Source organism: Crassostrea angulata, chromosome 2 (genome assembly GCF_025612915.1).
Source record: "Crassostrea angulata isolate pt1a10 chromosome 2, ASM2561291v2, whole genome shotgun sequence".
NCBI classification, from domain to species: Eukaryota; Metazoa; Mollusca; class Bivalvia; order Ostreida; family Ostreidae; genus Magallana; species Magallana angulata.
In genome coordinates, this window is record NC_069112.1 from 62,317,784 (window position 1) to 62,338,117 (window position 20,334).

Sequence of the window (20,334 nt, forward strand, 5' to 3'; positions counted from 1 at the left end):
TCTTCTTCGACATAGGAGATTCGATCGTTGTAGACTCAATCGTTTGACATATGTTGAATTGTTGAATTTTGATCATGAAACGTCCTTATTCATTATATTCAACTAAATATGAACAAGCAAATGAAAATAACTCAATGATCTGGTTATAGTTTAAAGCTGCTTGGTCCGATTTTTTTGCAATTACAGTATCAATTTTTTTTTTCATACAAATCATTTATCTTAGAAAGTTATGGACTTTTTCCTATTTACACCAGCAGAATCAGTCTCCTTTCAAAGTTAGAAATATTCAAAGTAAATAAAAATAATTTCTCTTTGGACAAACGAAAAAACAAACCAAAATGCATCACGGGAATGTTTAGAAAAGGAGACCGCTTGGTTTCGTCCCCCGAATGATTGGGGTTATTCAACCCGCATGCTATGCATCAATTGTAAAGAAAGCAGACTTTGGAAATATTAGCGAACAAAACGTACACATGTTTATTTGTAATTTGTCTGATCATTTTGACCTTTATTTAAAGCGATGTCAAATTCGTAATACAACCATACCCGTCTCGTCGTCAAGGGTGAAATTTAACATGAGGCGAAATAACGCGGTACCTTTTAATGTCGTTTGTTTTGTTAGCAAATTTTGTACGTATTTTTCTTCATTGAAATTTGGCATAATTGACGGGTAAAACTACTGCAATGTCTATTATTATTCATAAACTTAGCATAGCCATCATTTAAGAGCGTGCATAAAATTTGATATAAAATCGGACCAAGCAGCTTTAAGTTATCTAACGAAAAAATGGGTTTTTGTTCTATTTGTATCGTACTTTACATTCCAATACATTTACTGTACCGTTGAAGTTTTGCGGTATGCTATAAAAATATTGTTTTTAAAAACCGGAATGTTTGCCTTTGTTTAATACTTTTACATTAAACTCTAAAATAACAAGATAGTATGTTCTTGTTGCTTTTATACATAATTTTAGTGCTCGGTAATAAGCCATGTATACATGTACCTGACATTATTCTTTCTTATTAACATACTTTAAAAATTATCAAAACATTTTTTTTCGTTGCATTTTACAAACTCTAGGGGGTTCCATTTTATAATATAAGTGGATGTTAAGTGGAATGCTTATAATATCTACAGAGAGAGAGAGAGAGAGAGAGAGAGATGGATGGTAGATTTTGGAAGAACAAAATAGATAATGTGAGAAAAGGGAAAGGGAGTGGAAATGGGAAGAGATATTATTTGTTAGTCTGCTCCACATGATTTTCAAAAATACACTTCAAAAGAATAAGGTCTTCATTGTTTAGTACTTTTGAGAAACACTTATTAAAGCCGTTGATTTTTTTTTATTAACGGTCAATGTATTGTATTTCCTTTAAATAATCAATTTATATCTCAATGTTTTGTAATATTGTTGGCAGAGGTTACCAACCTTGCGTTGCATAAGCCTGCAAATCAATCATCAACGCATGCATGGGCAGAAGTGGCCTACTCAGCCAATTTGGCAGTTGATGGCAACAACGGTACAGACTTTGTCGTAGACAAGTGTGCCAGCACAGAGGGTGAAGACACGAATCCGTGGTGGTTGGTGGATCTGCAGGCCGTGTATTCCATCAGATCTGTAAGAATATTCAATAGAGGAGTGGACAAGTGGGGACAAGGTAAGGGTAAACAGTAACATTGTAAAACCAGCTACCTTTATAGTCCTCAAGTAACGACATTGTAAAACGACGTAAAATAGTGGAGTACAGCTTTGATTACATCCGTGAAAATAAAACGGAGAACACACCTTTATCTTTTGCGTTCTTATTTTTAGCAAGGAGAAAAAAAATACAAAATATATAAGAAAAAATGAAATCTATGCATGTTTTCGAATTAATAGTTTCACATTAATATATGTCGTTTTTTTTTTACTTAGATGTGTCAGACCGTCTGCGGAATGTCACCGTCACTGTAAAACTGACAGAATCAGATGTCGACACTCCCTGTGGTTTCTTTGCTGGTCCCGGTACTCTGTCACAGCTGGTCGTCATCGACTGTCCGACATTACCACAGGGGAGATTCGTACAGATCTCAATAATCACTGAGTATCTCACTCTTTGTGAAGTTGAAGTGCTTGGATACTCTATCTAATCCAATCGATATCTTTTATTTAATGATTCTCTTTCCGACAAAACAAATATTCTAGATTTTTAATTAATCCTTAGGATTCATATCGGCGTAAAATCACGAGAAACCCCTTGCAGATTTTAAAATCTCGCTTTAATTTTATGGGCGTTGAGTACTATAAGAATTAGGATAAAAATTCAATGTTCGCGATTTCATATTCCGGCGATTTGATCCAAAATGACGGAACCGTGGAATTAAGTACTCTCATAAAATAACGACTGTAGAGTATGTGTATGTTGAGGTGAAGTTTTCAATAGCTTAATGTTCAGTTTTTGTGACAAAACTATCTATTTAATGATTGCTTTAAGAGTTTTTATTTATTAAACTGCAAACAGTTGATATACACATGTAAAGCGTTTGATAAACTATTATATTTGATATTTGATTAAACATTTAGTAATTAATTTTGAACAGTGTGTGTTAAGTTTTATTCTGCTCTATTTTCTTTTTGGTCATTAAAACTAATCTGCAGTTATGTTGTATTCCTTTTAAACTGTATGGTCAGACTTTTGTCCATAACTTTATGGATCTATTTTCCACAGAATTTATAATAGAAAATTATAGACTTTCGCCTATTAATACTTGCAGAATCTGGTGCTTTTGAAAGTTAAAAATATTTAAGTTAGGGTTTATATAGCCCGCATGGTATATATCAACTGTAAACAAAACAAACATAAATAATAGAACAAAATGTACAGAGGTTGATTTATGACTTGCAAAAACATAATGACCTCTATTATAAGCAATATAAAAATCGCAAAATCAAAGTGCAAGTGTCCCCGCCTCAACGTCAGATGTGAATGTGAAATTGAGGCGATATAATGCGATACCTTTTTCAAACAGTCTAGACATACAAACTGATAATAGAAACACTCACTATTGATAGGGTTTCAATGATAATTGTTGAAGCTTTTACGACAAGTCCACCATTTATGTAAAAATGTCCTAAAATCAAACAAAATCCTTGGTGGTATACAAGTAATAATAGTAGGTGATTAAAGCTGCTTGGTCCGATTTCTTTGTTACTACAGTATAAATTGTTTTTCCATACAAATCATTTATCTTACAAAGTTATGGACTTCTCCTATTTACACCCGCAGAATCAGTCTCCTTTCAAAGTTAGAAATATTCACAGTAAATAAAAATAATTTCTTTTTGGGCAAACGAAAAAAAAACCCAAAATGCATCACGGGAATGTTTAGCAAAGAAAACCGCTTGGATTTGTCCCCCCGAATGATTGGGGTTATTCAACCCGCATGCTATGCATCGATTGTAAAGAAAGCAGACTTCAGAAATATTAGCGAACAAAACGAACACTTGTTTATTTGTAATTTGTCTGATCATTTCGACCTTTATTTAAAGCGATGTCAAAGTCGTAATGCAACCTTACCCGTCTCTTCGTCAGGGGTAAAAATTAACAAAATAACGTGCTACCTTTAAATGTCGTTTGTTTTGTTAGCAAATTTTGTACGTATTTTTCTTCATAGAAATTTAGCATAATTGACTGGAAAAACTACTGCAATGTCTATTATTATACTTAAACTAAGCATATCCATCGTTTAAAAGCGTGCATGAAATTTGATATAAAATCGGACCAAGCAGCTTTAAGATTTTCATCAACTTTCTCCCGTTTCGAATTAACTCTATGGCGATCCAGACAAACATTGTTTGATGTTGCCATGGTTTAAATAGTACGGAAGCGTATTAGTGCCACATACACACTTCACATTTTTTTTATTTTCTACACTTTAAAGTGTAAATTTTTCACTTATATCTGTAAAATTTGCACTTTCATCTGTAAAATTCACACTTTAAAGTGTAAAATTCACACTTTAAAGTGTAAAGTTCACACTTTAATCTGTAAATTTTACACTTTAATCTGTAAAATTCACATTTTAATCTGTTAAATGTACACTTTAATCTGTAAAATTGACACTTTAATCTGTAAAATTGACACTTTAATCTGTACAATTCACACTTTAAAGTATAAAATTAACACTTTAATCTGTAAATTTTACACTTAAATCTGTAATTTTAAACTTTAATCTGTAAAATTTACACTTGAATTTGAACAATTTACACTTCAATCTGTATATTTTAGACTTTAATCTGTAAAATTTACACTTAAATCTGTAAAATTTACATTTCAATCTAAAATTTACATTAACATCTGTAAATTTGACATTTTAATCTGTAAATGTTACTCCTTTAAGTGTAAAACTCACACTTTAAAGTGTAAAATTCACACTTTAATATGTAAATTTTACACTTTAATCTGTACATTTTACACTTTAAGTGTAACATTTACACTTTAATCTGTAAAATTTACACTTTAATCTGTAAAATTCATACTTTAGTCTGCAAACGTCACACTTTAATCTGTCATTTTTACACTTTAAAGTATAAAATTTACATTAACATCTGTAAATTTTACACTTTAAAGTGTAAGATTCACACTGTAGGCGTTTCTCTCGTCTCGTTCAATCAGATTAAAATTTTCACAAAAACTGAACAAAGTGATTATTTATAAATTATCACTTTAATCTATAAATTTTACACTTTAATCTATAAAATTCACGCCTTAATCTGTAAATTTTACATTTTAATCTGTAAAAATCACACTTTTATCTGTAAATTTCACACTTAAAAGTGTAAAATTCACGCTTTAATCTGTAAATTTTACATTTTAATCGTAAAAATCACACTTTTACCTGTAAATTTCACACTTAAAAGTGTAAAATTCACACTTTAATATGTTAAATTCACACTTTAATCCGTAAATTTTACACTTTAAACTGTAAAATTCACGCTTTAATCTGTAAATTTTACACAATTTTCTGTAAAAATCACACAATACTATGTCAACACCACATGACTGTTTTAATTAAATGTCATACATTTCTTTGATCTTGTTTTCATAATAAACATTGCTACGAGAAATGAGTTCTGATTAACAGTATTCAATTTTTCCAAAAACTGAAACAGTTATGATTAAATTCTCGTAGACAAAATGTATCAGTGTCACATGGCCAAAAAATGTTCAACGCTAAGGGCTTTTTATAATGCAAGCAATTTCTCTCGTCTCTTTCAATCAGATTAAAATTTTCACAAAAACTGAAAAAAGTGATTCTTTATTGGACGAAAAACTAGCGATCACCACTAAAGGTGAAAGATTGTCAAAATAAAATTCACAACTTTTCAAAAATGGCACATTGCGTTTGGGAACTTTAATTTCGATTCCACCATCAACCTCTTCTATTGATTAATGAGCTCATACACCAACTGAATCGTCAACGGTGCTGTTCATTCAGTTACGTACCTCAATCCACATTTGAACCCGAGCAAGAATACTTTGATCAATAAAACTATTTGGTTTTTTTATAAATAGAATTTTGTTTATACACTGAGGACTTAAAAAGATTTAATGCGTGTTTTTGTAATTCTTATTTACTGAAATGCATAAAAACTTTCAGCACTATTTTCTTACGCGTAGACTCAATTCATGTGTTCTACGCGTGCCTTCCGATTTGAGACTTCGGCTGACAGTAAACCAATAGACGGGGTCACGTCTAAAAATCGCTATACCTTTGGTGTCATCTATTTTTCTCACGGCCACACATATCCTTCTATCTGAAAACTGATATAAATTAGCACACTGAACCGTAATCTCACCAATTAATAAACATTTGTCACTCGCGACCACGATATTTTGAAACGCTACGGACGTAGGTTGCACAGTGACACCAATGCTAAGAACGATAACTTTTCCTGGGTTCAAAATGTTATTGACTCAATGGTAACGTAGATGCCGTTGCGTTGTTACAGCGCTGTAGGAGACTTTACTGCGTGTACAGATGTACCTTGGCGTTTTACATTATTTAAGGACGCAGCGGGATCGCCATGAGGACGCAGCTCCGGTGTGACAGGGGTTTAACACAAGGACAGAGTGATTAAAACTGACATTGTTTTATCGAAAGTATGTTACAACAAAGTGAAGTCATCAGGTGGAACCTCATATTTGAATGTTCATGTCAAGGTGTATCATCCAGCAGCACTATGGTCATGCATGGATTGGCGTTATGCTGATATGGATATATCTGACCACATACACATTAAATCCTTATTACAAATGTTATAAACTAACAGAAAACCATGATTTTGATCACATTGATTTATTTATAGAAAAAAAAAATGTTATATATTTGCAATATATTGCAATGTATCGCAATATTCAGAGTATAATATTGCAATATGGCTTCCACTGCCAACAACAAACTCTTCATTAACCCAACTGTTGCAAATTAGTTTCATAATAAATGTTTGTAATGGAGGTTAATTATAATTTAAATCTCAACAAGAGCTTAAAATTTGTTTCCATTGATATTCAGAACATAAATGAACAAAGAAAACAATCTACTTGAAAACACACTTTTTTATCATCCTTTTCTGTATTAAATTTATTATTAGTGCAGACAAGTTGACAAATACAACACTTTGTATATTTGACACAATTTTACATTGCGCTATCAGTAGTACTTCAAAAATCAGTAATAGTTAAACTCCCAAAACGAACCATTATAAAAATTAATGTTAAACTTTAGTAGATATTGAATTTGTTTTTGCTCTTAGATTACAAACTTTATGGAGAATAAAACATCAAAACGAAGAATCATTACCTTATCAGACCAAACAGGGTCAGTGGACGTCAAAATGTGGGAGTCTCACGTCAATAATGTTACCAGCCAAAATGATGTAACTACCATATGTTTTACAGTGGATGTCTATATGGGAAGAGTTTCGTTGAACTCCAACACATCCACGACACTGCAGGTATGAAATTATGAAATACAAAATTTTAAAATATTGTGAACTTTTCATTTTCATAACATTCAATTAACAATTTAAAAAAGTTTTAAAATTAATTATGCTTGTTTTTAAACTAAGATCACACCCTCGATATCAAATTACCAGTAGAAATCATTGATATGTTACAACGCATTTGTCATTGAAGATTTCTAAATTCCAATTATATTGTATATTACTTTCTTGAAGGAAAATGGTAAACGCAAAAGAATGGCCTTTACAGAGCTGGTTTCATTCCAAAAGATTTGGCTGAAAGAGAGTTGTAATATTTTTTTTTTTGGTTAATTTCACATTCTTGCTCTACTCATGTTCAAAAATAAATGTAATGCTAAATTGAAAAAGGTGATAAACTCATTATCATATGCATAGAAATAATCTCTCTGTTTTTTTTTTGTAACCAGATGATGAAGCTTATGCCAAACAGTGATGTTTTTGTTTTTCCAAATGAAATCAGGTTAGCTGGAAAGAAGGGAATCGGAACGGCCATTGCTCGATACCTGATGTCTGTTTTTAACACAAATGAAGAGTTGGTCACGAGGGGCAATCTCATGTGAATGAATGGAGAGGACGGTGTAAACCAACAGATAGTGAACACCATCATTGAAATGTATCTGTTCACTCTCTCTAGGACATCTGGCTAAATCTGAGGAAGTTTTGTCTTTAAGCTGGTTCAAATTGTGACATTATATTTATCGATATTATAATTTTATAAATAAGTTCTTACCCAAATGTGTTATCTACCAGCGAAGAGTAATGGGTTCACTACGGACCTTTAAGTCATGAGTTCGAATCTCCCTGGGATTTTAAAATGTTTACTGTTCCAACAATTTAAAAGCTTATTTATCGTTTAATATATTACGAATTGAAACTTCTATACCAGTTAAAGTATTTTAATTATGATAAACCTTGATCAACACTCATATAGACGAGAAGTCCACTACCTCCTTAAATGAGAAAAAACAACAGAATTATGCTATATTTAAACTATACATACATGTATAAAATAATTATAATAAAATTGTTGAGCTAACGAGCAATTTAAAATATCTTGATTAAATCTAAAAACAAACAAGAGGCCCATGGGCCACATCGCTCACCTGAGGAACAATAGGTATGATAAAGTCAGCTTAATGGAGTCATAATACAATCTGGACAATGTACATTAATACATGTAGATCCTGTATAAATAAAATCCATTTTCCCCCCTTGGAACTCGGATAGCCCTCATTGCTGAAAATATTTACAACAGCAGACTTTAATCACCGCTCCTGCACATATATAGGGACTCAACGTTATGCAGGCAGGGATGACCGCACACCTACGCAACTCAACAGGTACCAACGTTAATGCAAGCAGAGATAACGCAAGCAGGGATGACCTCACACTTGCGCCAACAGCTCAACCTAACGCAGGGAGTGCCGCACACTTGCACTAGAAAGGCCAGAACACCAGCAGGGATGACCATACACTAGTGCTCCGCCGCAACCACCACCAATACAAGCAGGTATGACCGCACACTTGTATTAATGCGATACAGGGCAGAAATGACCACACATTCTGTATCGTTGGTTAGAAAAACACGAAGACTAGAAAGAGCAGGGATATCAACACCCTCAATCTCTCCATACCTGTTCAAGTTTAACCCCAAACAGTCACTCATTGCAAGGCAATAGACACTGTCCCTATATATGTGCCAGCCTAAAATAATTCATAGTATCTAAAAATTGGAAATCAAAAATAAACAAACTAATCCAGCCTTACCCAAAACTACTTATGCAGAACAACTTATATACATTGAATATTTATTATTGTATAAAAATAATCATCACATTAATTGGTTAACAGTGGATGCATTAATTAAAATAATCAAGAATCAATAAATCAAGGGCAATAACCCAAAACAGTAATACAAAAAGATTCTAATGAAAAAATAGCTGCCTGCTTCAATTTTATAGTCATATCACATGTTGAGTATTGCAGTTCTCCAAAAGATCCTTTACAATTGTTTATATATGGGATATTTAGCTACATCAAACTCTGAACCTTCTTGTGAGGCCAAAGAATTGTCCTGGAGCCAAAGTCTTAACAATTAAAAAAGAATCATCTTGCTGATTAGTTTCTGAGAAGAAGATTTTTAAAGATTTACTCTTTATTCCTATGTAAAACTTTAACACCCCCCCCCCCCATGTGGCCTCACCCTACCCCAAGGGGTCATGATTTTCACAACTTTGAATCTACACTACCTGAGGATACTTCCCAAAAGTTTCAGCTTTCCTGGCTGATGAGTTTCTGAGAAGAAGATTTTTAAAGATTTACTCTATATATTCCTATGCCCCAACCTAACCCCAGGGGTTATGATTTTCACAACTTTGAATCTACACTACCTGAGGATGCTTCCACACAAGTTTCAGCTTTCCTGGCTGATTAGTTTCTGAGAAGAAGATTTTTAAAGATTTATTCTATATATTCCTATGTAAAACTTTGACCCCCCATTGTGGCCCCACCCTACCCCCGGGGGTCATGATTTTCATAACTTTGAATCTACACTACCTGAGGATGCTTCCACACACGTTTCAGCTTTCCTGGCTGTTTAGTTTCTGAGAAGAAGATTTTTAAAGATTTACTCTATATATTCCTATGTAAAACTTCGACCCCCCATTGTGGCCCCACCCTACCCCCGGGGGTCATGATTTTCACAACTTTGAATCTACACTACCTGAGGATGCTTCCACACAAGTTTCAGCTTTCCCGGCTGTTTAGTTTCTGAGAAGAAGATTTTTAAAGATTTACTCTATATATTCCTATGTAAAACTTCGACCCCCCATTGTGGCCCCAACCTAACCCCGGGGGTTATGATTTTCACAACTTTGAATCTACACTACCTGAGGATGCTTCCACACAAGTTTCAGCTTTCCTGGCTGATTAGTTTCTGAGAAGAAGATTTTTAAAGATTTATTCTATATATTCCTATGTAAAACTTCGACCCCCCATTGTGGCCCCACCCTACCCCCAGGGGTCATGATTTTCACAACTTTGAATCTACACTACCTGAGGATGCTTCCACACAAGTTTTAGCTTTCCTGGCTCTTTAGTTTCTGAGAAGAAGATTTTTAAAGATTTATTCTATATATTCCTATGTAAAACTTCGACCCCCCCATTGTGGCCCCACCCTACCCCCGAGGGTCATGATTTTCACAACTTTGAATCTACACTACCTGAGGATGCTTCCACACAAGTTTCAGCTTTCCTGGCTTTCTGGTTCTTGAGAAGAAGATTTTTGAAAATTTCTCGAAATTTTTCATTAATTTCTAATTATCTCCCCTTGAAAACGGGTGTGGCCCCTAATTTTCACAACTTTGAATCCCCTTTGCCTAAGCATGATTTGTGCCAAGTTTGGTTGAAATTGGCCAAGTAGTTCTTGAGAAGATGTTGAAAATGTGAAAAGTTTACGGACAGACGGACGACAGACAAAATGTGATCAGAATAGCTCACTTGAGCTTTCAGCTCAGGTGAGCTAAAAATTCAAGAGACATATAGGGGAATTCAACTGCTAAGAAAAGTATGGAAGGCTAAGGAACTGCTTAGATAACAAAACTGGTACTGCTAAGAAACTGCTTAAAACTGCCTTCCACTTTGACATAGGTAACCTCTTGCCCGAGGGCAAGTGTCTAAACAATGTATTTGTCATCCCCTGTAATAAGGATTAAATGTGTTGCTTGTTGTTAATTGCTCAGTAAATAATGTGGCCACTGAGCCTCTTATTTCATTTTAACCATTCTTTTTATATTTTACCCAGTCTTCAGATTTGATAGAGAGCTCTAATAGCAGGAGAAAAGAATTGACCCTCGTGTCCCTTGACGGCCAAGACATTATAATATGCAATTTATTGGGGGAGACTGCATACTTGGTAGTCCCACCCATAGACTTAATTATCACTGCCACATGTGTACAAGTTGCTGTCTGGAAAGAGACTGTGAGCCTTAAGTCCACAAACCTGACAAAACGTAAGGTAAATAATGCATTTACTTTTAAATACACATGATAATATCCCGCACAAGCATTGGAATTGCCAGCTGTTCACACATTTAAAAAAATGATACAATGCTTATTATGATCTACAACCATATATTTGTTCATTTTGTATACACACACTCAATATCATTCAGCAAACATATGATTATATTATGGTCAGGTCTCAGAGATTTACAAAGATACAAGAATGTTCTAGCTTTAGTTAGACAAGCTGAGTCATCTGGAGTTACTATTCCCCCAAATACAGATATTGTAGTCAAAGGGTATCTACATAAAGAACTTCCATATCAACCAGTTTGTGCGTTGTTACAGACAACATCTCAATAGAAGATACCCAAAGACTTATATGTGTCTCCTGTACTTATATCATATCACCATAGACAGAATGGAGTACTACCTGTACATATTAGTAATATTACTACAAGAACTGTTACTTTGACTCCACATGCTTTACTCTGTGAAGTTCAACCAGTCAGTGTTGAGAATTTTACATCTCTTAAAGATGATTGTGTGTCCAAAGAGGTTGATATCATGGAATTAACATTCCAAAAGATGAACTTTCAAGAGACAATTTACAAAAACTGACTGAGTTGATATATAACTTCAATGACATCTTTTTAAAGAGTGAAACAGATATTGGCTATAGCAAGTCAGTAAAGCATAATATAGAAAAATCCAATAAAATTCCATTTAAGTAAATGTATCGTCGAATTCCCCCATCAATGTTTCATGAGGTGAGAAATCACTTGCAACAGTTATTAAGTGCAGGTATAATTCGACATTCACATTCGCCTTATGCTTCAAATTGTGTACTTGTCAAAAAGAAAACAAGTGAATTACGCCTATGCATAGATTTCAGAGAATTGAATCAAAGAACCATCAAAGATAGTTATTTTTTACCAAGAATTGATGGGATTTTAGATTCTCTTTCTGGCAATAAGTATTTTTCAATTTTAGACATGAAATCAATATATCATCAAATTGAAATTGAAGAGAGACAAAAAGAACGTACTGTTTTTACTGTTGGACCACTAGGATTCTATGAATACAACAGAATGGCTTTCCGGTTAGCAAATGCACCTGCTACTTATCAGAGGCTCATGGAACAATGTCTTGGAGAATTACACCTACCAGTTTGTTTTATATACTTGGTTGAAATAATTATATTTTCCAAGACTTATGAAGAACATTTAGACCGATTATACTTAGTCTTTCAAAAGTTGCGGGAAGCTGGAGTAAGACTTTCTCCAAAGAAATGTTCTTTATTAAAAACCCGTGTGAAATATGTTGGTTATATTGTTTCAGAAAAAAGCATTGAGTCTGATGAAGAAAAGGTATCAAAGGTACTGGGATGGCCTCAACCTAAATCACGTGAAGAAATCCGTCAATTTTTTGGTTTTGTAGGCTATTATAGGAAATTTATCAAGAATTTTTCAAAAATAGCCAGACCTTTAATAGATCTTATGCCTACAACACAAAAGAAAAGCCGAAGTAGAAGGAAAACACCTATTAATCATCCACAGGCAGATTTAAAATGGAGAAAAGAGCAAGAAAGTTCTTTAAATTTCTGACACAACAGTTATCTTCTTATCCAATATTAGCGTAACCTGATTATTCAAAATCATCAGAATTACACACTGATGCCTCGTTACATGGCTTAGGTGCTGTCTTATATCAGGGAAAGGAGGATGGACTGAAACATGTCATAGCATACGCCAGTAGAAGTCTAAGCAAGGCTGAGAGAAATTATCCGGCTCATAAATTAAAGTTTCTTGCACTGCAGTGGTCTGTCAAGGAGAAATTCAAAGAATATCTATATGGCCACAAGTTTACAGTATATACGGATAATAATCCACTTATGTACTTACAACTGCACAATTAGATGCAACTGGCCAAAGATGGCTTGCAGCTTTGTCAGCTTACAATTGTGATCTTAGGTATAGATCAGGTAAAACAAATGCAGATGCACATGCACTGTCTCGTTTACCAGGTATATCTATACTACCGAAACAAGATGTGACTACTGTATCATCAAAGGAGAAGAATTTGCAACTATGTATCAAGATTAGTGAAATTACACAGACTGGGGAAATTATGTCACTGCAATATGTAATGCATCAAACATATGCCCATTTATTGGAACTTTACCTGTCACTGAAGATGCTATCAAAATGAACATCAGTGCATTACATAATAAAAGCTTTCAAAGTATTGATGTTACTCAAAAACAAATTAAAGATCCAGATATATCATATTGGTTTGATCAAGTTTATAACAAATACAAACCACATAAGGATGAAATACCACCAAGAATGAAATACCACCAACTCCTTACAGTAGAGCATTGTTTCAGTGTTTTGACAAACTCAGAATTATTGATGACAAATTTTTGAGAGACATGGGAACAGAAACAGGTATTGTACATCAACTTGTTTTACCATCATCTTTCATAGGTCTAGTCTTACATCATATTCATGATAAAATGGGTCATCAAGGTAGAGATAGAACTCTTTCACTTGCCAAAGATAGACTTTATTGGTATGGAATGAACCGTGACATTGAAAAACATATTTGTCATAGTGGTAGATGTATCAGGAGGAAAACTCCAACCAATATGAAAGCTCCTCTTGTTAATATCAAAACGTCGCAACCATTAGAACATGTATGTCTCGATTTTTCAACTCTTGAACGCTCAAAGGGTGGTTACGAATATGTATTGGTCATAACTGATCATTTTTCTAGGTTTTAGATGGCAATACCTACAAAAAATATGACAGCTAAAACTACAGCTGAGATATTTTATCAGAATTTCATTGTTTACGATAGTTTGCCGGAGGATACAAGCGTTAATTCGCATTGCAATCCTCCACAGGAGTTTAACGAAATCCAGGAAGCGTTGAAGAAGCGTTTAATTCTCTCAAAACGAAAAGAAAGCGCAAACGCACAGGACAATACCCCTCATGGTTTTTGGCAAGGTTAACATGTGCATTAAACCTTGGAAAAGAAGACAATGAAAAGTTTGAAGTCCTCTTCAAACAAATAGCTGAAAATAAAACAAGGAAAACTGCCCAGGCAGTAGTGAAATTCATTGATAACGAAATTAGAGAGAAGGAGGGAGTTATTCACAATCTAAGAGTATCAGCTTTAAAACGGATTAGGAATATGTCCTTTAACTTCAACTGTGAACAAAAAAACTTTGACGAGATTATTTTGAATACAAACACTAAGCATCTGAAAGATTTGCAGAACTTTCGGGACAGATTACACTCCATTCCAACTACAACTGACAAACCACGGGAACAGGACAGTTACCGGTCATCCCAAGGAAAACCCGGACATGACCGCAGACAAAATTATCAGTGCCGCCATTACTCGGTGAATTACAAAGGCCATCGTTACCAGACACAGCGCAACAAACCGTATTAACTATTGGATATTTACAGTGCATAAAGTGAGATTGAGAATTGTTCTGTATAGTTTATTTTATTAAATATATTGCAACGTAACTTTTCTTGTATATCCTTTTTTTGCTGAATAATTCATTTAATGTCACACTTGGAAGGAGTGTCATTGATCACGTGACACTCCATTTTATAATATAAAATTTGTGTAGATTCGTGTATTAGTAAAACCTTCAAAACCCTCTAACTTATAACACTCTGATACTTAGACGGGTTGTTTCACTTAATCACTGACAGTCCTCTATTACAACGTTAAAACGTGTGATAGACGGAACTTATGCTACAGCTTTAATATTATTACGAACTCGTCAGTGAACTCCTCTATTAAAATGGCAAGACGTTTTAATAGACGGAAAAAAAATCTAAATCAAAACAATGAATCAAGCCTTACGCTGCAAACCCCAAACTTGACAAACCATGTCAAGATTTAGCGGAGGCACGATTTTTATTGATTTAATGCATCTAAATAAAGATTGTAACTACTTATTGGTGTTTTTTATTGTTTGACTAATTGGACAAACGACGGCTGTCGTGACAATGAACTCACCTAAAATGCATCTTTGTCTTTGCTTACGACGGTTTTTAACTTCACACTCTTTCCTTCTTTTATCCAATCAAATCTGCTTCTAAAGTAAACTCTTCCATGATATATCAGATCACCCCCCCCCCCCTTCACTATATTGAAATTTGTCATTTCTTTGTAGTTCTGTTTTTAAAACGCTGCATGATTATTGATTTTTTTTACAAAAAAATGACCAATTCAAGGGTAATCAGTTCTTTCAGAAAAAAATAACCAAAAATTTAAAGTCTATTCTAAAGAAAATTATTTATAAAAATTTAAATCTATGCCAAAAATTTCCATAATTATGTAACGTTTTAGAATTGAAAATTCTAAACCAACCTTCAAAAGGTAATTAACAGCTGGTAATAAAAAATGTTTTAAAATAAATTTTGCACAATTCATAACCAAGGTAGTACACTATGTTCTTCTTCGTTCCACTCAACCACACATAAATTATTTACAATAATAACAACACACATGATTAGTGAAGGAAGCGCTTATTTGCTGCATTTATTTACACGTACAAATACATATAAAGATTCTTCAAACTTCTTTCTGAAATAAAACAATTTACATTTTATAGTGCACAGTCCTTCGATTTTAAATGTCAGTTAATAATTTGGTGGGTGGGGATTGTGTAAATGTGTCAAAGAAAAGGCTCCGAATGAGTGAAAATCGTGCTTGAATACCTGTTCTACAGGTTATCCGCTATAAATAGTAGCCAATGGCCACAGGTTTAAATATACAAAGCCAACACATATAACATGTGTTCTAGTACCTATGATAAATTAATATAATATAGATTAGTTCTGATCATTATACTATTATTATAAATATTGGTATATAGATATAAAAATACATTATGCATTTAAATGAATGTGTTGGTTTGTACTACAAATTTGTATTCGTATGAATTATTTACTATTTGGAAAGCTGATGAACAAATCATCCCTTATCTCTGAGCCCCATCTTTTGCTACATAAATCATGTCCAATTTTTTTTACAAGTGGCTACCGGTCACTACATGTAATCTGGAGTGATTAAACATTATTTAAATATCATTCACCTCATATGTATCAGAAAAATTTGTTTCAAAGCAGTTTATGTAAAATAATATTTTTTTCAAGAATTTACAAAATTTAAATCTAATTTAGGGGGGTTACTCTAAAAATAATTTTCACCATCTTCACAACACATAAAGTTACACACTATGTAGACATCAGTTACAACTGGAACTGTCCTAATGGGACTAATACCCCCGCTAGGCTAATTTCAAATGGGACAAATAATTGAATTGAATAAAAAAGGTTTGGAACACATACAAAAGAAATTTTCTAGAATTGTAAAAAAAAAAATTAGTTAACAAAGAAAAATTAAAATCAAAATTGTCAGAATTTCACGGTAAATATATATCTATAACAGTAATACATTTACAAATTTATGTATCTGATGATATTTTTTTTTTTGTAAATTTTAATTGATTTAAAGAAATACCAACAAAATGACAATAACCCCTCCCTTTGCAGTAAATGGAAATACCAGTAGCCAAGCAAGGCTCTTCTGTTGATAAAACTTTCAATATCTTTCTAATAACAGTCTTGACAGATGCAATTAGTTGTTTCAAATTTTCCTCACTTTCTCTTATGGCACAATGGAACTCCATATCAGAAAATTGATCCCATAAGACTATGATTTTCTTTGATGAGCTTGTTAAATTTAATAAACTCCCAAAACATTACCATAATTACCATACTATGTAAAAATATGTAAAAAAAAAAAAAATTAATATTACAAACAATTTTAAAATTGCCAAAACACTACAATCATATCTGTAATTTTGAATTTCATTTAAATTAATGCTCAGTAGGGTCACTTCATCAATTTACTTGACTAATAAATTTAAACAACTTCTTAAAATAGTTTAACTTCTTTATTAATAATGATATTTATTTCCTTATAATAATAGAAACTTTTGGTTTACATAAAACAGTTTTTAAAAAGTCCCAAAACCATCACCCATTTTACAGATTATCAATTTCCCCTAAACACATGCTCCATCTGAACCATGGCTCAGATAATGGCTCCCTTGGGACAAATGAATTCAGCCACACTTGTCTTTGATGTTCTCATTAGCTCCCAAGAATTTATCATTGACAAACAAAAACTTTGCAATGTCAGTTGATATACTACTTATAATTTTTTTTTTTATTAATTAAGACATAAAGACAAAAAACCTCAATCTGGATGTTTTTATATAAATATATTTTAAAGTGTTTTAATACTATTAATTAATTAATAAAATCTGTAAGGATTACCTCCCTTACTTTTCAACATTAGTGTACAATATATAGAATAAGGAAAATGACAATTGTCATAAAATCATTAAATCTTGTCTGATCTTAAAAAAAATTGCAGGTGCACATCTTCAGATGGTGTTCAACATATGTACAAATTTTCAAACTGTTCCATGCAGTAATAAAAAATTCTATAGGGGGGACAAAGTTGCGTCTACAGACAGACGGACGGACAGACAGACGGACAAGGTGAAACCAATATACCACCCTAAACTTCGTTTGAAGGGGTATAAATATTGCAAAGCAGATTCTTATAGATTACTGCACTTGGGGAAGACCGGTGCATTGTGAAACCAAGCCTTTCGGAGCCATCAAGAGCAGAATACAGGCTGCAATGGATTCCTGACCTAGAACCTAGCCACCGAGGAAAGGCGAGGGCTTGCCACAAGGATGGGGATCAAGTGCGGCGTGTGTCCATTCACGTCTAAGAGACACAACTTCCTTACAGAAGTAGAGACCAGTGCACCTCTAAACCAGCTTCTCTAAATTAATCCCTTCAGGTCGGGCTGAGCCAAACACGCCTTGGTAATGATGGGATGACAAAAATACTGCTTTTCACTAAAACTCCTGCCCCTACCTGTAAGTCCCTCCACAATACCAGAAACAAAGATTTGGACTAGAGTCACCGTAGTCTATAGACGTGCAGTGCGACGGCATGTACAACAACTCCTTGTACTCTGGGGTCGGTGAGACGCCATTCCAGCCGGCAACAAACTGTCTACATCTACATCTGCAAAACATCAAATTTTCAAATTGGTTAAGAAAAATAATATTTGCTCAAAGCACGGTCAGTTACGGGATGAGGCATCTGCTAACCACTCTTGTAGTCCAGGGGAGTGATGCGCTAATCCCCCAAGACATTCTTAAGCAAAAAATGCCAATTAATTAATAAATTATGAACTGTTCCGTGTCTTCTTTGGATTAAAATATTTCTTTTAATTATTTGTAATTCAAAGCTGTAAAGTTATCAGCTATAAAGTCGTAAATTTCACAACCGTTACTGTTTATTTTTGCCATATGTAATACTGCAGTACAAGAATTTAAAGAACTAAAAAGAAGTGTAAGGGAACTTAAAAGATGCTCCGAAACCACAAAAGAAAACAACTGCATGCAGATATAAAGATCAGTTTTTTTAAGGAAGTCTTTCTCTCCCTCCCATATACATGTGATAATTTATATATTTACACACATATGTATGCACATACACAACCATATATATATATATATATATATATATATATATATATATATATATATATAGTTGCACAAAAAGCCCACTTCCAGTATTTAAAGGCACTCTTTTGCAGCTATCCCTTGCTTGACATCGAAATTGAAGTCTTCAAGTTTTCAATGACTTAGCAATGCATATACATCTAAGAAATATGGCAAAGTACTGAGTAAATGCATAACTTCAACCATATATTTCATTCAAATGAAGCACGTATACTAGTAATCATTTTGATGCATTTTTTGGAAGAGTAAAAAGCTTGTTTATAAAAACACATGCAAATTTCGCAGTACGTCCAGTTTCAATCTCAGAAGTTTATACAGAGAAGAATCAACCAAGTTGAATGCTATGGGAACATTTGTATATACAGTGGTAGCAGCGTTATTGTTGACTAACGACACGCACGATTCTGATACACGAACGATCACGCACGATACACGGACGGTCACTAACGTACTAAATTTTCACGATACCCAAAGATAACGATAAAACGAACGATTTTAAACCATTAAAGCTGAACACCGCTCGTAAATAGGCACTGTCCGCCATATTTCTCTTTCAGCACCGCTCTTCCAACACCCCTATGTAAGCCATAGACCTCTTAACAGTTCAAAGTATATCGCTGTAGAGGTCTCACCTGTGTGGACGTACATCTTGCCTCGCCATATTACTCGGTCGCGATGAAATTGTCAAGTTTTACGCACTTTTTTCAAACCAGGAGAGTACTAACATCAAATGAACTGGTCATTGCATTATTTATTGACATAATGTGCACATAAATAACAATTAAATGCATAAAAATCCAAAGACAACGAAAGGAACACTACACGTCGGCCACGAGTTTCAGATGTGCAATCGGGTGTAACGAAATCGAAGGGTTTATATACCAGGTACCTGTGTGACGGTTCCTATTTACGAGCGGTGTTCAGCTTTAAACACTCAAAAGCAAACTTATTTTTTAAAGACCGGGTCTGGGGTATAAATAGCAGCCAATGAGGAAAATGGAGGAAATTTCAAATTTTCTTGCCACCTTTCACTTCAGAGGATAAATTTCTGAATTTACACTTTAATCAGAAAAAACAATATTTTAAATTTTGTCATGCAACTAAAGTAAACTGAAAAACATCTCTAGATAGTAAAATAATTATTATTGATGCATTACTACTTTAGAAATTCATATTCAAAATTTTGAAGTGATCCAGAAATTCAAAATTCCTCAGATTTGATTGACAGATGAGAAATCGGCTTTTTGTTTACATTCCTACCGGAAATGCCTATTGCTAGAGACGCACAGTAAATGGCAGGACAGCTTGTCTAGATCTTACCTCAAAACTGAATAACACTAAGTAATCCTTCTTAATTGATTTATTACTCTATCATCACTGGTAATCATAAACAAAGAGAAAGAACACACACTTGTGTAGAGCTGGAGAGTCAGTCCTGCAGCTTCACACTGACAGTATCAAGTTCCCATATCTGTCTACGAATGGGACCTCCCAGGTCACAGGTTCTAGCAGTTTTAATTTATAAACATATAGGTCATCACATTAGTTGAGAAATTTTAAAAGCAATCCTATGCACTGATGCCACTGATCATGCTGATATCATTTTTGTAGTGAAAAATCCAACTTTCCCACATATGTTTTTTGGGTCTAGAATACAGCTCT

At 33.7% G+C, this 20,334-nt stretch overlaps 1 protein-coding gene across 1 annotated transcript; it reads left to right on the top strand.

The window, feature by feature from the left end:
* Nucleotides 1-1,358: 1,358 nt before the first annotated feature.
* On the top strand, nt 1,359-2,131 carry LOC128172802 (fucolectin-3-like; the record flags this gene model as incomplete). The annotated part of the gene is made up of 2 exons (XM_052838546.1): nt 1,359-1,659; nt 1,917-2,131. Coding segments are annotated over 2 exons (516 nt in total), but the record flags the coding sequence as incomplete, so codon positions are not given.
* Between the last annotated feature and the right edge of the window lie 18,203 nt (nt 2,132-20,334).